This window comes from Podarcis erhardii, assembly GCF_964252035.2.
Source record: "Podarcis erhardii genome assembly, chromosome: 8".
Lineage (NCBI taxonomy): Eukaryota > Metazoa > Chordata > Lepidosauria > Squamata > Lacertidae > Podarcis > Podarcis erhardii.
Genome location: NC_138499.1, coordinates 441,803 through 458,048, shown reverse-complemented (window position 1 = coordinate 458,048; position 16,246 = coordinate 441,803). Strand labels below are relative to the sequence as shown.

Here is a 16,246-nt window from a genome sequence, read left to right as displayed (position 1 = left end):
GCCCACCCACCCACCCGCTCGAGTTACACTCCTGCTACCAAGAGAAGATGGCTGGGCCAGAGGCTCAGGCAGAAGGACTTGGGGGGGGGGCATGGAGGAGAAATCCACAGGAGGAGGACTCTTGCCCTGGAAATCCCTCTGCAGCCTGCCAGTCTTTAGATTGGGGTCCCCTTCTTGGGGTTCCAGGGTCCCCCAGCACAGACCCTCCCCATACCAGCCACTGAAGGAAGAAACAAGGCATGGCCACCCCCACCTCTGGAGGCAGTGATGGAGAGGCCACCCACCTGGATGGCTTAGAAAGAGGCTTAGACAAATTCATGGAGGAGACGGAGGGCTGTGGATGAAGCCAGGAGGGGTCTGTTCTGTGTCCACGGAGAGGAGGTGGAGCGGGCCCTTGCTCTCTGGTCCTGATTTACCACCACTGTGAGAAGAAGATGCTGGACCAGATGGGCCCTTTTGGCCTGACCCTGTGCCCTATGGAGCTCTCTCCCACTAGAGGTGGCATGGCTGAGACTTTAAAAGGGAACGGGGCAAATTCCTGGAGGCCCAGGCTATTGCAGGCCACTAGCCACAATGGCTACCGCCTCTCTTCCCCGTCTGAGGGCCAGATGTTGGGAGCTGCAGGTGGGGAGAGCAGCTGCAGTTGCGCTCAGGCCCGGAAGAGACCCCCGTGGGCCCCGGGAGGACAGGAGAGCGGGCTAGCTGGGATCTCCCCGTGGCCTCGTCCCTCGAGGGCTGGGCTCTTCCGAGGAGTCTGGAAGTGGCCCTGCGTCGCCTCCTTCCGAAGGGGACGGCGGGGTCCCTGGCACCAGCCGCCACCTCGCGGGCCGGCCCAACGGCCCTCGCTTGCCAGGCCTGGCCCCGGGGTGGCAGGTGCTCCGCAGTCCGTCGGTCGGCCCGCCCCGTCGCTCCTCCGCCCCGGCCGGGGTTGGGCGGCGTGGGCGGCGGCGGCGCCTTTAAAGGGTCGGGCCCGGCCGGCAGCTGGAATGTCCTTGCAGGGCTTGGCTCCCCGGCCGAGCCGCCTCCCTCCCCGTCGCGCTTCCCCGCCCCCGGAGAGGCAGGCAGGCAGGCAGGCAGGCAGGCCGGGCGCCCCCCTCGCCGGCCAGTCCGCCCCGCGCCATGGCCACCTTCAACCTCAGCCTGCTGCCCCCCAACCCCGAGGAGAAGGACTTCATCCAAGCCTACGAGGACGTGCGCGAGAAGTACAAAGGTAGGCGGGCGGCGGGCGGTGCGCCCCACGTGGCGCGGGCGGCCCAGGGAGCTCCCGGTGCCCGATGGGCGCCACGCGCCGCCGCCGCCGCCGCCTTCCCTTAATAGGGCATAAGTTTGCATCGGGCCGGACCTGTTGCGGAGCCCCGGGCGCCGGGGAGCGAGGCCGCGCCGTCTCTGGCCGCTTGGCCCACGAAGGGGAGCCGGCCAGGCAGGCAGGCAGGCAGGCAGGCAGGCAGGCAGGAGGCGAGACCCCGGGGCGCTGCTGGAGAGGAAGGGTCCTGGCGCAGCCCCGGCTCAGCCGCCGCCGCCCTGCTGCCCTTTCCCTTCGGGGCTCCATTAATGCGCTCCCTTAGCAGAGAAATCCCCCGCGCGCTGGTGGGCAGGGCGGGCTTGGAGGCCGCGGGGCCAATTAGTAAAATCAATTAACGTGTCGATATTCCGCCTTCCTGTCCTTTTAAATCGGAGGAAACGCGAGAAGCGCGTTGCTCTTTAGAACAGAGGGGCAGGCTCGCTTCTGTTTGGGGGAAGGTTTTGGTTTTGGTGAAGCGAAAAGGGAATAAAAATGGACCATATTGGAAGCAGAAGCTGCAACTGTCCGGGTTGCTCCAACTTCTGTCCCTCCGAGGAGAAGCTGAGCTGGGGGTTCGGTTGCGTCCCTCCCTCTGCAGCTGCTGTCGATTAAGGGGCGAGTCTTTGGGGTCTGCGGCTGCTCTGTGTGGGGGGCAGAAGTTGGCAGGGTGTGGGGCAGAGTCCTGAGGAAGGGGCCCCACATACCACAAGGTGCTGAGCATTGACAGGAGATGGGGAAAGCGACCAGGGTTGCCCCTTGGGGAGCAGGTGCTGGGCTGTGTGGGCCAAGGATGGGGGGCTCACTCTGAGTGCCCCCCTCACCCCCTTCTCTCCTTGAAAGTTTTATGCACAAAATCTGAAATCTTGGCAAGCTGGTGCCAGTCAGTGGGCACAATCCTGAGCCAGATGGAGCAATGGGCGGACTTTGCCTGGGGTCGCTTCCTTTGCCTCCCCCTCCTGGGTTCTGCCAGTGACTGAGGGGAGCTGGGGAGGAGAGCCCCCCCCCCCCGCCTTCCTGGGCCAAGGACAACGCCTTGAGGGCTTCAAACTAGCCAGGGCACATTTTTGGCCCCCTGAGAGCTGAGAAAGCAGGAACCCTTTTGGTCTGGAGATGCTCTATGCTCAGTTCCTAAGGCACATCTCTTCACATTAGCTCCCACTTTGGGGAGGTGGGATGCCATTGCCCTTTGACCCAAAGCCCTCCCCTTTCAGCTCAGGCTGGTTGTGGCCACTTAGACAAAGGCACTCTGCACACACTGATTTATTTATTACCCCTGAGAGCAGCTTTTCTCTGTTAGTCTTTGGCATTGCCCCCCTCCACTAATTTCCAGACATTTTCTGATTGCAGAACATGTGAATGCTGGGCTGGGGGTGGGCAGTGGGTCCCCTGGGCAGGATGCTGGGCAGCAGTTTCGGGGGGGGGGAGGAGTGTGTCCCCTCTCAAAGGGAGATAATTGCCTGCTTGTGGTGGGAGAGGGACCTGGGAGCTATTAGAAGCTTCTTGGGGCCCCTCCTCCCTTTACTCTGGCCCACCTTCCTCTGCAACCCCCCTCCCCCATAGGCTGCCCTTGTTGCCAAAGTCCTCCTTGATTTCTCTCAGGGATGATGGGCAGGGAGTGGGGGTACCCTGCCCCCCCCCCCGGAGTCCCATGGAGCTGCCTCCATGCTTCTCAGCTGCCCTTCAAAGGACAGGCAGGCTGCCCTCCCCTTTTCCTGACTGACAGCAGGTGGGCGGGGCTGTGCCCAGTTCAGCTCTCAGGGCTAGGAGTTGGGGGCTCATTTGGGAACCCCAAAAATCTGCAGTTTATTTGTTCCATTGCAGTTTCCCTCTTTCCTTTCCCTTTTTTTAAAAAAATCCTCGCAGCAGTCAGGATGGCAGAGTAGGAACATTAAGGAAGAACTTTCTGACTGTGAGGGCTGTTTGAAAGTGGAACCTTCTCCCTCAGAAAGGGGTGGACTCCCCTCCTTTGAGGTTTCCAAGCAGAGGTTAGACAGCCACCTGTCAGGGAATGGATGTCCCTGGGGGGCGGGGCGGGGGCTCCTTCCAACACTACAGTCCTAAAGTTCTATGACCTCCGGGGTGATGCTGAGGGGGGAGCAGCCCCTGGGTCCCCTTGGCATGGCACTGCTGCCCAGTCTCCCCCCACCTGGTGCCTTTCAGAGGCTTTGGACTCCGCCTCAACCTGATCAGCTGGTGGCATTTGTGGTCCAAGGACTCAGGGAGGTACCAGGTGGGCAAAGGCTGCTCTTGCCCACTCTGGCTTTGTCTCCTGCCACTTGCCAGCCAGGGGTGGGTGCCTTTGTGAGAGACGACTGGGCCTCTGCTGCCTGGTCCCGGTCCCTGCAGCTGAACCAGGGGCTGCTTGGAGAGGGAGGGGCCCCTGCATGGCTCTGGCTTCCCCCCAAACCATCTTGGCAGCCCAGGCTCTCTTAGCCCCCTGGAGAGCTGAGTGTGGCTTGCTTCAGCCGCTGGCTGCTGCCCCCCCTGCGATTGCTGGGGTGGGGGGCCCGCACATTTCCAGGTGGGACTAGCTGGAGAAGCCCCGCTGCCTCCCGATCTTGTGCAAGGCAGAAGCGTGTGTGGCATTGCGTTGTGGCTCTGTGGCGATGAGACAACAGCTGTCTGCACATGTTCCTCCCACCAGGTGGAATCCTACACTTGCAGAATTGAAAGTGATCCTGTGGACATCTAGTCCAACCCCCTGCAATGCAGGAAGCGTGACTTGAAAGTGGCTGGCAAAGTTCAGCCCCCACCAGGCTCTTCTCCACCTGGGAGTTGTCTCTTCCTTGCCATGCCCCCCCCATCTGGCAGCGACTTGTGGCTGATGCCAGCCTAGGTCTGCCCCTGTTATGTGTGGTTGTTCCAAGATTCAGGTAGGGCAGCTGTTTGGACCAACGTGGGCCACTGAGTGGTTCAAAGTTGCAGAGCTCACTTTTGAGGTGGGGGGGGGGAATTGCTGAGTGTCTGCTGCCTCTTGAGAAATGCTTCCACAACCCCTCCCCGCAATTGCCACACCCCTCCCTTTGCAGGAGTAACCAGAGCTGCGTCACCTGTTTCTTTGCATGCAAGGCAGTTCCTACAAGTGAGAGTTTGGGAGGGTTTGGGGAGGCCCTCAGTAATATTTCCAGAGCCCAGCATTGGGGGGGGGGGCTGGGCTCCCAAAGGCCAGAGTGTCAAAACTTGGATTGTTTCATGCAGATGGTTGTGGAAGACTTGTCAGCCTAGATCTGGGCATTTTAAAAACAACATGTCTGCTACTATTTACTTCTTCGGGTGGGGTGTCCTGGTTTTAATTAGTTTTTGCACAGTGCAGAAGCAGGAGCTGAACTTGCCAACGGTGGAATTCACCCCAAGGCACACTCTCCCTTTGTCTCCCGAGACAGACAGACGGATGCCAGCTACTTACCGTATTTTTCGCCCTATGGGACGCATTTTTCCCCTCCAGAAATGAAGGGGAAATCTGGGTGCGTCCTATGGGGTGAATACAGGCTTTCACTGAAGCTTGGAGAGTGAGAGGGATCGTGCGCACCGACCCCTCTCGCTCTCCAGGCTTCAGGAGGACATCCGCAGCCTAGGCAGCCCTGCGGGAGGTCCCGCAGGGATGTCTAGGCTGCGGATAGCAGCCTGCTTCCCGGAGCGTCGGGCGCCCTGAAAGCAGAGTGCCCGGAGCTTCGGGAACACATCCGCAGCATGGGGAGCCTTGTGGGAGTTCCCCACAGGGCTCCCCACGCTGTGGATAGCAGCCTGCCGCCCGGCGGGCGGGGCGCCCTGAAGCAGAGCGCCCCGTGCGCCGGACAGATATCGGCCAGCCCCACAAGCTCGGGGGACAGCAGGGAGGCACAGCGCCACCACCCCGCTGTTCCCCGACCTGATTCGGTTTCCCCGACCTGCTTTTGGGGGGGAAATAAAGGAAAAAAAAATTCCTTTATTCCCCCCCCCCCAAAAAAAACTAGGTGCGTCCTATGGGACGGAGTGTCCTATGGGACGAAAAATACGGTATGTGGTCTGGTTTGACTTTGCTTTTTGTCCCCCGCCCCCATAAATTTGTATCATTTTCTTTACATGTTCATTCTTACAATACATTAATCAACATATAAACCTTTTTGCTCTGCCGAGCTTGCAACTTCCCTCCTTCTCTTCAGTTGGTATCCCTTATCAAATCCAGTTGCGTATTTTAACTTTTTACATCTTATCTATCTTATCTACATTGTAGGAATTACTTCAATCCTGCAAGTGTCTTTTAAGTTTTTACAGTTATCCTTTAAGTATACAATAAATTTACTCCAATTTTCCTGGAATCTCTGATCGTCCTGATCCCGAATCCTGCCGGTGAGTTTGGCTAGCTCCGCATAGTCCGTCATTTTCGTCTGCCACTCTGCAATGGTGGGAACTTCTTGTGATTTCCAGTTTTGGGCCAGCAAAGTCCTTTGCTTTTTGAACACTGCCCTGGGATTCTATGGGATAAAAGGTGGTCTGAATAAATAAATAAGCCAGGTATGCTTTCCTGTGGGTGGGGAACATGGGGGGGGGGGCGGCGGCTTAGCATCCTCCGCTTTGCTCTGCCTTCCCAGAACTTGCCGCAGCAGAAGTCCAAACAGTTGCCTGTGGGAGTCCAGAGGCAGAATTCCAGCCCAAGAGCCCTCTCCCTTCCTGTGGGTTTTCAGCAGTGAAGGCAAACACAGCCATCCTGGCTAATAGCCACTGATAGCCCCCCCCCCCCCAATCCTCCATGAATTTATCCAATCCTCTTTGAAAGCCATCCAGGTTGGTGGCCATCCCTGTGGGAGGGAGTTCCACAGGTTAACGGCGCTGTGTGAAGAAGGACTTAATTGGTGTTATGTGGGAGAAGGCGACAAATGTGTCTCTATTTTCCTCCAGGTCATGCATGCTCTTATAAACCTCTCTCTTGCTGCCTCTGACTTGCCTTGTTTCTAGGCTAAAAAGCCCCCAATTCTGCAGCTTTTCTTCAGAGGAGAGTTGCTCCATCGCTCCCCCTCCTGAGTGTTTCAGTGACCCTTTTCTGAACCTTTTCCCACTCTGAAATATCCCTTTTGAGGTGAGGCGACCAAAATACCGCACACACTATACAGTATTCCAAATGTGGTCCCGCCATAGATTTGTGTGAGGGCCTTCTTCCAATCCTGGCTATCTGCTGCACTCAGCTGGGGCTCCTGTGAGTCACGCCCAGCCCTGCCTTGCTCCTTCTAGCCGGGGGGGGGGGGGGAGCACCTGCTGGAGCAGGAGCAGCAGCCACCTGTGCCTGCCAGTGGGGCCAGTGTAGCTCCTGCCTGTCACTGGCCCTGTTTGGAGCTGGTGTGGAAGGGGCAGTGGGTGGGGTGAGGCGCAATGCAGGAACATGGAGATACTAGCGAGAGAGCCAGGCCCCCAAGCGCAAGACTGGGAGATGCCGGAGGGCTGGCTGGCTGACTGGCTGGCCAGACTCATCCTCCTTGCTGGTGCACCAGGATTTATGGCCCTGCAAGGCTGCAGTGCGGCTGGAATTGCTGCTGTGGCTGATTCTGGCAAGTGGCCTGGCAGGCGTTCCTGTAGCGCTGCATGGTGCAAAGGACAGGGTGCTCTGCCTAGGGGGACCCCCTTTATGTTCCTGCTGGTTCAGACTCACATGAGGGTGGGCACGGATGGAGCCAGGCAGCTCTGCCCTGCCCCAGCCAAGTGGCCATGCAGGGGGCCCAGACCTCTGGGGGGCCCCCTGCAACTTCCTCTGCCTGCTTGGGGCAGGGAGGAGGGCGCCTGGCCCAGGAACCGGGGGGGGGGGGGGTGAGGGCTCAGTGGGAGCTCTGCTGCGCTGCACAGAATCAAGATCCCTTTATGCAGATCTGTGGCACAGCTTGGAGTGCCATGGGCAGTTCTGCCTGCCAGTGCCTCAAAGGGGAGCCCACAGAGCTAGAAGAGGCTCAGACCAGGGCAGCCAAGTTGACCAAAGGGCTGGAGCAACTCGCCTAGGAGGAAAGCTGACGACATTTGGGCCTTTTTTTGTTTAGAAAAACTGAACAAAGAATGGGGGGGGGCATTAAAATTAGGCAAGCTGTGGAGAAAGCAGATAGAAAGCTTCTCTCTCTCTCTCTTGAATAACATTGGAACCCAACGAGGCCATGTAGTGAAGCAGAAAGTAAGCTCTGCATGCAGTGCATAGTTAGACTGTGGAACTCCCACCCACAAGATGTAGTGATGGACACAAACTCAGGGTGGTTTTAAAAGAGGATTGGAGAAATTCATGGAGGCTCTCAGTGGCTCCTGACCAGGGCTTTGTTTTGGCCAGAACCCACGGGAACTCAGTTCTGGCACTGCTCAGGTGGGCACCATTGCCACTGTAAGAGTTCAAGGTGAGTTCTGGCACCTCTTTTTCTAGAAAAATGGCCCTGCTCTTGACTCGGATGCTTCTGCTGGGCCTCCACAGCTGGAGGAGCTGATGCTCCTGAGTGACAGTTGCTGGCCAGCGCAGGGCAGGAGAGCCAGAAGAGGCGTCTGCTTGGCCCCTGTAGAAAGAGGGTGCTGATCCGGGGGTGCTCCCTTCAGCCTGATCCAAGCAGGGGGGTTCTTAGGCTCAAAGTAACCCATCAAATCCTGTGCCGTTTTCTAGATCCTGCAAATGCAGCCGCCTTGTCTCTCACCATGTTCATTAGGCATTCCTTTCACCTTTATTCATTAAAATCCCCAAATGAGTTCTGAGGGGGAGGCATAATTTATTCTGCACTTTTTTCTTACTGCTTGCAAAATTCTGCTTCTGCTAATCCTGGCTAGGGAGAAGGAGACACGCTGGAGCCTCATCCCAGGCTTGGCTTGGCTTGCAGAAGTCGCCAGTTTCAGTCCCCAGTTTGAAAGAAAAGAAACTGCCCCCCCCCCTTGGCCTGAGAAGCGTGGAGAGCGAGTCAGCACAGGCCTTGCAAGAGGCGTCTCATGTCCATCTCGCCAGACCCCAGGGGACCTTTGCCAGCTCCCCCTCCCCCCTCCTCCTCCTCCAGTTTCTGGGATTTCAAGAGTTACAACTTCCCACACATTTTAAAGCTGTCTGCTCTGTCATCTTAAGGACTAGAAACTGACTAGAGAAAGAATAAAATGAAAGCAGGGATTTTCAGGAAGCCCCCAGGATCTGCTCCCGGTGCAGACTCTGCCTTCCTTTTTCTGTGGGTCGCGTTACACAATGGGCCCCATGTTCTGGGAGGCAGCAGTGCTTCCAAACCCCAGTCGCTGGAAGAAACAGGCGGGGAGAGTGCTGCTCTTGGGTTCGAGTCCTGCTTGAGAGTCTAATAATAATAATAATAATAATAATAATAATAATAATAATTAATAATTAATACCCAGCCCTCCTCAGCCAATACCGGGCTCAGAGTGGCTAACACCAAATATAAAACAAACGGATTGAAATACAACTTAAAAACGCAGGCGGGGAGAGTGCTGCTCTGTGTTCGATTCCTGCTTGAGAGTCCCCCACTGGGGCATCTGGCTGGCCACTGTGAGAACAGGACTAGATGGGCCTTGGCCTGATCCTGCAGCTCTCCTTAGGTTCTCTGATAGTGGACAGAGAGGGATTTCTCTGGACCCTTCTAGGGAGGAGGGCCCTATAGGGGTTCTTGTCCCTTCCAAGAGGCGTGACTGAGCGGCCTTCTCTGCAACACAGGCAGGATCCAGCCACGTTCCTTTCCTTTCCTCCAGGAGAGACACCAGAAGGAGCTGATACTTCTGAGCTGCCTGCTTCCCATTGCCACTTCTGTTGCAATCTGCGCGGGTTCTGAAGTATTCAAGATCAGAGCCAAGAGCCACTCGGTGTGTGCTCTGCCTTGGGGCTGGTAGAGAGCAGCCTGGGACCCAGGGGCTGGCAAAACAACCCAGGGGGCTCTCTGGCCATTTCTTCCTGCAAGCAAGTTCTGGAGGGTGTGATCTTGCAGAACCTAGTTCTGGGATTCCGCCTGCTGCCTCCGAGAATTCAGGCTTCCTCAAACTCGGCCCTCCAGATGTTTTGAGACTACAATTCCCATCATCCCTGTCCACTGGTCCTGCTAGAGTTGTAGTTCCAAAACATCTGGAGGGCCGAGTTTGGGGACGCCTGCCCTGGAGTCTTCTTGCCTTGCACCTTCACCCAAAATGGGACATTGTTTCCTCCTTGGCTCTCTTCTGGTGATGGTCTCAGCAGCTGCTGGCCAGAAGGTAGATTGCCTCTGAATGCAGAAGTTCCACAGAACCTCATCACTCTGTTTCCTTCTTTTTTCATTTTTACCCCCTTTTCTTTCCATTTTTAGCTTTTACACCATAATTTATTTGCAGATCGAAACAAATCCAAGTATTAATTTGAGGGCACTGCTTTTTAAGGTAATCTCTATATTTACCGCAATCTTTTTGAAATTTTTGTTTGGGCTGACCCCTAAATACATCAGTCATTCTAGCCAATTCTATATAATCCAATAATTTATCTTGCCATTCTTTTTTTGTCGGTATTATTTCTTTCTTTTTTTGGCAATTAGTGTTCTCGCAGCCCCTGTAGCATAAATAAATATTTTCTTTCATCACTCATGCAGGCCTTGATTTGCAACATGAGGGGCACCTCACCCCTAGGACCCCCTGGGGCTCTAAATGGGGCTGGGGTGGGAGAAGCCCCTGCTAGTTTCAGCTCAGCAGATCTCTGGTTCCAGGGCTGGGGAGAAGCCATTCTGGCTCAGTGGAGGAGCGCTGAGGCTGGAGGCTGCTTTGCCACCTGTGGTTGGGATTGGGGCCAGGCCTTGTGCCCTGCCCCTTTTCCTTTTACACAAGAAGCAACCTTGTGGAGCTGGGGACGTCAGCACACCAGGTGCTGGCCGCTGCCTGTCCTGCTAGGCTTGTGGGCTGTTGCTTTGCATTGTGAAACCACACCAAAAGTGCCCTCAGATGGGCCCGTCAGGCACTAGGACCCTGTGCTGGCTGCTGCTGGGGGCCTGGGAACCACAGCTGCTGGTGCTGAGTCACTTCCTCTCCTTTCCCTTCTGCCCCCCCCCCATTTCCAGTCCCAAGCCCCGCAATGAACCAGGAATTCTGCACATTTGACACAGAGGCAGGAGCTAGTTTTATTTTTTTTTATTTTGGGGAGTGTACATCTCAGCTGGCGTTTCTGCCAGGGGGCATGGGGGTGTGTGGCCAGCTTGCAACCTCTGCAGCCTTGTGCCCACTGGGCATCCCCTGGCACCAGGTTGGCGGTGGGAGGCTCAGAGTGATGTGGGGGCAGACAGTGGCTTCAAGTTACAAGAAATGAGATTCCGACTGAAGACCAGGAAGAACTTTATTGGCAGTAAGAGCTGTTTGGCAGTGGAACGGACTCCCTCAGAAGGTCTCCTTCCTTGGAGGTCTTTATGCAGAAGTTGGCTGGCCCTCTGTCAGGGATGCTTTAGCTGAGATTCCTGCATTGCGGGGGGCTGGACTGGATGACCCTCGGGGTCCCTTCCAACTCTACCATTCTGTGACTTGCACAGATGGGGGGAGATTCCACTTGACCTCTGCCCCCCTCCTCTTGATCATGAAGGCCGCGCTTCCAGTTCCTGTGACTTCAGTCCTTCCCCCTCGTCCTCCCTGTGGACAAGGCATAGACAAATTCATGGAGAAGGCGGCTCTGGAAGGCTCTTGGCTACCAGCCATGACGGCTACCCTCTGCCTTGACAGTCGGAGGCAGCGATGCTTCTGAGACCCATTGCTGGACCCCACGGGAGAGGAGAGGGCTCTTGGGCTCATGATCTGCTCCCTGGTTTCCCACAGGCATCTGGGTGAGGTGGGCCATGGCCCTGATCCAGCACAGTTCTTCCGGCAGCCTGTTAGAGCTGCCTCCTGTCAAGCAGCAGCAGGAGAAAGAGGAGTGCTTTGCAGGAGCAGGATCCTCCCTCCCTCCCTCCCTCCCTCCCTCCCTCTCAGGGTCCAGTAGCCCCAGCTGTCTGTTGGCCTGGTGTTCCTGCACCAGCCGTGGGCCTCACCCCACCCCTTCTGGAGGGCACAGGACACACCCCTCTCATGCTCTGCTCTCCTTCTATTATTATTATTATTATTATTATTATTATTATTAATGTCCTTCATCTATTTGAATTGGTCTCAGAAACTAATTGGTAGCCAGCTGGACCAGGTGCAATATGCTCAAACCGTCTTGCTCCGGTGAGCAACCAGGCCGCTGAATTTTACACCAGCTGCAGTTTCCAAACCATCTTCAGAGGCAGCCCCACGTGTAACGCATTGCAGTGATCTAACCTTGAGGTTGCCAGAGTTTAGACAACGGTAGTTAGGCTATCCCTGTCCAAATAGGGGTGTAGCTGGGCCACCCGCTGAAGCTGATGGAGCGCATTCCCGGCCACTTAGGCCACCTGAGCCTCGAGCAACAGCAAAGGACCCAGGAGGACCCCCAAGCTATGAACCTGCTTCTTCAGGGGAAGCGTAACCCCATCAAGAGCAGGTGACCTCCTACCCATCTGGTCTAAGGAACCACCCGCTAACAGTGCCTCTGTCTTATCTGGATTGAGCCTCAGCTTGTTGGCTCTCATCCAGTCCATTACCGAGGCAAGGCACTGGTCCAGCATTTTCACTGCCTCACCTGCAGATGTCAAGGAGAAATAGAGCTGAGTGTCATCAGCATCCTGCTGACAACATACTCCGAACCTCCGGATAACCCCACCCAGCAGTTTCATGTAGATATTAAATAGCATGTTGTTGTCGTTTAGTCGTGTCCGCCTCTTTGTGCCCCCCTGGACCCGAGCACGCCAGGCCCTCCTGTCTTCCGCTGCCTCCTGCAGTTTGGTCAAACTCATGCTGGTAGCTTCGAGAACACTGTCCAACATAGGGAATAGGACTGAGCTCTGCGGAGCCCACACTGAAGCCTCCTTGGGGCCTCCAAGCACTCCCCAAGTCTGAGAGCAACATATTTTGGATGTGTGAGGGCCCCCCTCCCGCTCTGCAGGGTGCGGGACTTGCCCCTCCTGTGCCATTTATACTTCGCCCCGGCAGTAGTTGAGGCAGCGCTTAGATGTGCCAGCAAGCGAAAGTTCCCCGTCCAGGCGCGCTCTACCTGCGTCCCACGCGGGGAGGGGGCTTGGCAGAAGGAGCCCCCGCTGGTGTGCTGCAAGGGAGCCGCTCTTGCATTGCCAAGGCCGCCTGATGCTGCAGCCTTCCCCCCCCCCCCAATCTGGAGCCTTGGCGGGGGCTGGGTTGCTGCAGCCGCCGCTCACGGCCTCCAACTCTTTGCAAAAGCTGCGTCCGGCTGCAGCGGACTTGGGTTGTTTTTTTCCGGGGGGGGGTCACTAAAGTGTGTGCAGAGGTGAGGCTTGGCTGAGCGCAGCCGGGGCGCACGTGCGGGGCGAGGGGCGGGCATTGCTGGCCGCGGGGCGGGTCCTGCGCGACGCACCTCCCACCCCCCTCCAAAGTGCCGCAGTGGCCGCGGCAGGACCGCGCGGCTTCCCGCTCGCTGCTGGACGGGACCGGCGGAGCCCTGCGCGCTGATTGGCTGCCACGCTGCCGGTGGGCCCGGCCCCCTCCGCCGACAGAGCCCCCGGGGGCGACGGCCGAGCAGGACCCCCCGACAACGCCGCCGCCGCCATGGACACGGCGCGCTCCATCCAGCACGAGATCAGCTCGCTCAAAGGTACCCGACGGCCGCCCGCCTGCGCCCCCGGGAGACGCGCTGCGGGAGAGAGGGGGGGGGCAGAAGCGGGGCGGCCCCTGCCAGGACTGCGGCGCGACGGAGGGGTCCGGGGCGCGCGCCTGGGTGGGGCAGGCCGCCCCCCATCCCTCGGCTGCGGCGCAGCACCTCCGCCCGGCCAGGTGAGGGACGGCGGCAGGCCCGGGGCGGTGGCTCAGATGCCGGGCCCTCCGGAGGCCCGTCCCGTCGAGGGGCGCTCGGAGGAGCGGGGACACCCTCGAGGTCGATCCGGGAGGCCTGCGGGACTCCGGCCACCGCTGACCTTTGGCCCTTTGCCCGCCCAACTCGCCACCGGGAACCCCGCGGCTCCTGCGCTCTCTGCGGGGCAGCCGCCCTTCCGGTGCAGGCGGGGTTGCGACTCCGGGCCGCCCCCCGTTCGGAGGGAAGCCCCTGCTCGAGTTTCCTGGGCGGCCGCCGACGCTGCTCAGCTTGAGCCTGGCGGGGAAAAGGGGGCACCCTTTCCTAGGGCTGCATTCAGACGAAGGTTAGAGACGCCCTGGTTTCCTGGGTGGGGAGTCGCTCCCGCAGCAGGTCCCGCGGTCAGCCCCTCCGCCCCGCCCCCGACAGCATCTCCCGGTGGGGCTGGGGAAGATCCCCGGGGAGCCGCCTGCTTTTGAAAGCGCCGCCGCCGCCGCTTGTGGCTTCGCAGGAAGCAGGTCTCTGCCCCGGGAGGCTACAGTCTGAAACCCGGCATGGGGCAGGAAGGGAGTGAAGGCGTTGCTCAGCCTTCTTTCTGTCACAGGAGGCCGAGGGGTTTCCTGGAGGGGTAGAGGAAGGAGGGGAAAGAGGGCGGGGGTGGTATTCTGATCTGCCCCCCCATCAGGGGCAGTAAGGGAGAGTGGACGGAGCTGTCTGATGGCATCGGAGACCTGCAGGCAGCGAAACCTGTGTTGGGGAATCTGCAAAGGGGTGGGAAGATAAGAGGCACAAGGCCATGTGCAGAGAGCTGTGAAGGCAGGCGGGAGTGTTTGTTTTTGGTAGGGGAGCAGCTGAGAGGCAGCATGACGTCCAGCGGAGGGTTGGGTCTGACCCTTCACCTGGGAGTGGAGCTTTGCAAAGTACACACAGGAAGAGTCAGCAGAGAGTCACCCGCCTGGTGGTTGTGTAGAGACTCTGCTCCAGGGGCTCTGGGGCTAGATGTACCCCCACAGGTCTGATCCTGCAAAGCGTCAGTGGGGCTCTCTTGCCGCTGTGCCACTCGGGCGAGACGTGGCTCCAGAGAAGACTCTTCATATCTTGTGGGGTGCCAGGGTCCCTGGCGTAGGCGCTGGCTGGATGCCAACTTGAATAAAATATTGGGGGTGGGCAGATAAGCCCTGTCCCATCTAATCAATCACAATACAGTGGTACCTCGGTTACATACGCTTCAGGTTACAGACGCTTCAGATTACAGACTCCGCTAATCCAGAAATAGTACCTCGGGTTAAGAACTTTGCTTCAGGATGAGAACACAAATCGTGCTCCAGCGGCGCAGCAGCAGCAGGAGGCCCCATTAGCTAAAGTGCGATGAGAGAGAGCTCAATTGGCAGGTCATGAGTTCGAGTCCCACGTTGGATGAAAGATTCCTGCCTGGGACAGGAAGTTGGACTAGATGTCCTCATGGTCCCTTCCAACTCTCTGATTCTATTCTATTATTCCGTTTTCAGCAGGGAGGTGGCGGGGGGGGGGGCACCCATCTTGTTTACCCTGCTGGTTGATGGGGTCAGGGTGGGCCTGTCGAGAGTGGGTGAGGTGAGAGTCGAGGCGCCTGCCCTGAGCTGCTGTTGCTTGAGCCAAATCCTCTCCCTGGTTAGGGCCTGCCCTACATGTTGCCTTCTGCCCCACAGCCCTTGAAATGCCATGGGGTGTGTGTGTGGGGGGGTGCACAGTCTGAGAGCAGCACCCCCAAGGCCTGGCCACTTGGCCTGGCTCTGCTTGGGACTTGGCTTAATAGTAACTCACCAGCCCAGGCCCTGGGGGTGGCTGGGGGGGGGAGAGTGTTGGCAGCTGGGGAGGAAACCCAGGGAGAGCTTCAGCAGTTGGGGGGGGGGAGCAAGGAATCTTCCAGGCTGCCTTGTGGGTGGGGGGCTAGGTGAGAGTCCAGGAGGACACCCAGCCCTGGGTAGCGCTCACTGAATCCTGGCAGCCTTTGTGGCACACTAGTCCATAGTGAGGCTCTTTTATTTAGTTATTAAATTTGTATACTGCCTGTCACACCTCAGGGTGGCTCACAACGTGCATTTTATATATAATTCCTGCATTGCAGGGGTTGGGCTAGATGACCCCTGGGAACCTTCCAACTCTACGATTCTATAATATAAAAATAGTAAAAATAGGTACAGCAACACATCCCCTCTCTCCCCAAGGCAGCACGTGGCCCCTAAGTCTGTGCCTTTTGGATCTCCTATATTCAGAGGAGCACCTTCTGCCCAGTTAGACTGGTTTTACTACCCAGAAGCCCCATTGGGAACAGTTGGGGGGCATTGCAGGCAGGCTTGGCCTGCTTGTAGGAGGGAAGGGCTGCTGCCGTGCAGAGGTGGGCATCCTCGGGCCGCCCTTGGTCTCTGGGGATCAGTGGGGGGGGGGCTTGTGCCTTGCGGAGTGGGCTGGGAGGGGCCCAGTGTGGCAGATCCTGCGCAGATTGCCAGGGTGGTTTGAGTGTGTGCCACTTGGGCTGCCAAGGCACTGCAGAGGTGCCTTTGTGCCAGCCTGCCTGATTTACCATGAGAACAAGCTGCCCCCTCCCCCGGCCTGATTATTAATCCGGCCCCCACCCCCTCCAGGCCCTCCTCGCTTGGCACAGCCTGCCAGGCTCCCCTTGCAAACAGCCGCCTCTTTGTTCCCCGGCTCAGAGCGGAGATCCCTGGGCAGCCCCACTTTGGGCAGTGATGGGGGCTGGGGTAAGGAGGGGGTCAGAGCCTCTGTCCTGCCCCTCTTCTGCAGAGGCTTTCCCCCATGGTGTGGGGCAGAAGAGGAGGAGGAGATGGCGAGGATGGTGGGTGCTCCAAGAGGCCCCATGATATCTCTGGTCCCCCCATCTCCCTCTCAGGACACCCCACACCCTGTGCTCTTCAAGGGGCCTTTGGGGAGCAGAGAAGCTGGGGGGCGGGCGGCATTTGTCCCTATGCTCTGCCTGTCCTCCCCCTGAACTGCACTCCAAACTGCACCAGGTGTGGTGATTTGGTTGGAGAGAACAAAGCATAAATTGGGGAGGGTCCCCCCCCTTTGTCGCATATCTGTGTTCATTTGCCCCCCACCAAGCTCCTTTGGGGGTTTGATTTCAGTTTTCATAAGCTGCACAGTTGGCTCCTCCTTTGAACCCTGGG

At 58.0% G+C, this 16,246-nt stretch overlaps 1 protein-coding gene across 9 annotated transcripts in view; it reads left to right on the top strand.

Annotated features, from left to right (window-relative positions):
* The window catches only part of PLEC (plectin), a gene marked incomplete at its 3' end in the record, with an annotated part of 117,825 nt that overhangs the window by 29,842 nt on the left and 71,737 nt on the right, over positions 1–16,246 (top strand). For 2 of the 9 annotated variants that reach the window (XM_081875008.1, XM_081875005.1), the window contains exon 1: positions 1,105–1,210. The exons of 5 other annotated variants lie outside the window; for them this stretch is intronic. In XM_081875008.1, the coding sequence (XP_081731134.1) occupies positions 1,120–1,210 (91 nt within the window). In that variant the 5' untranslated portion in view covers positions 1,105–1,119. Of the gene's footprint in view, positions 1–1,104; positions 1,211–12,823; positions 12,885–16,246 lie in introns of those variants that run through there. 2 more of the 9 variants (XM_081875013.1, XM_081875012.1) reach the window with 1 other exon arrangement.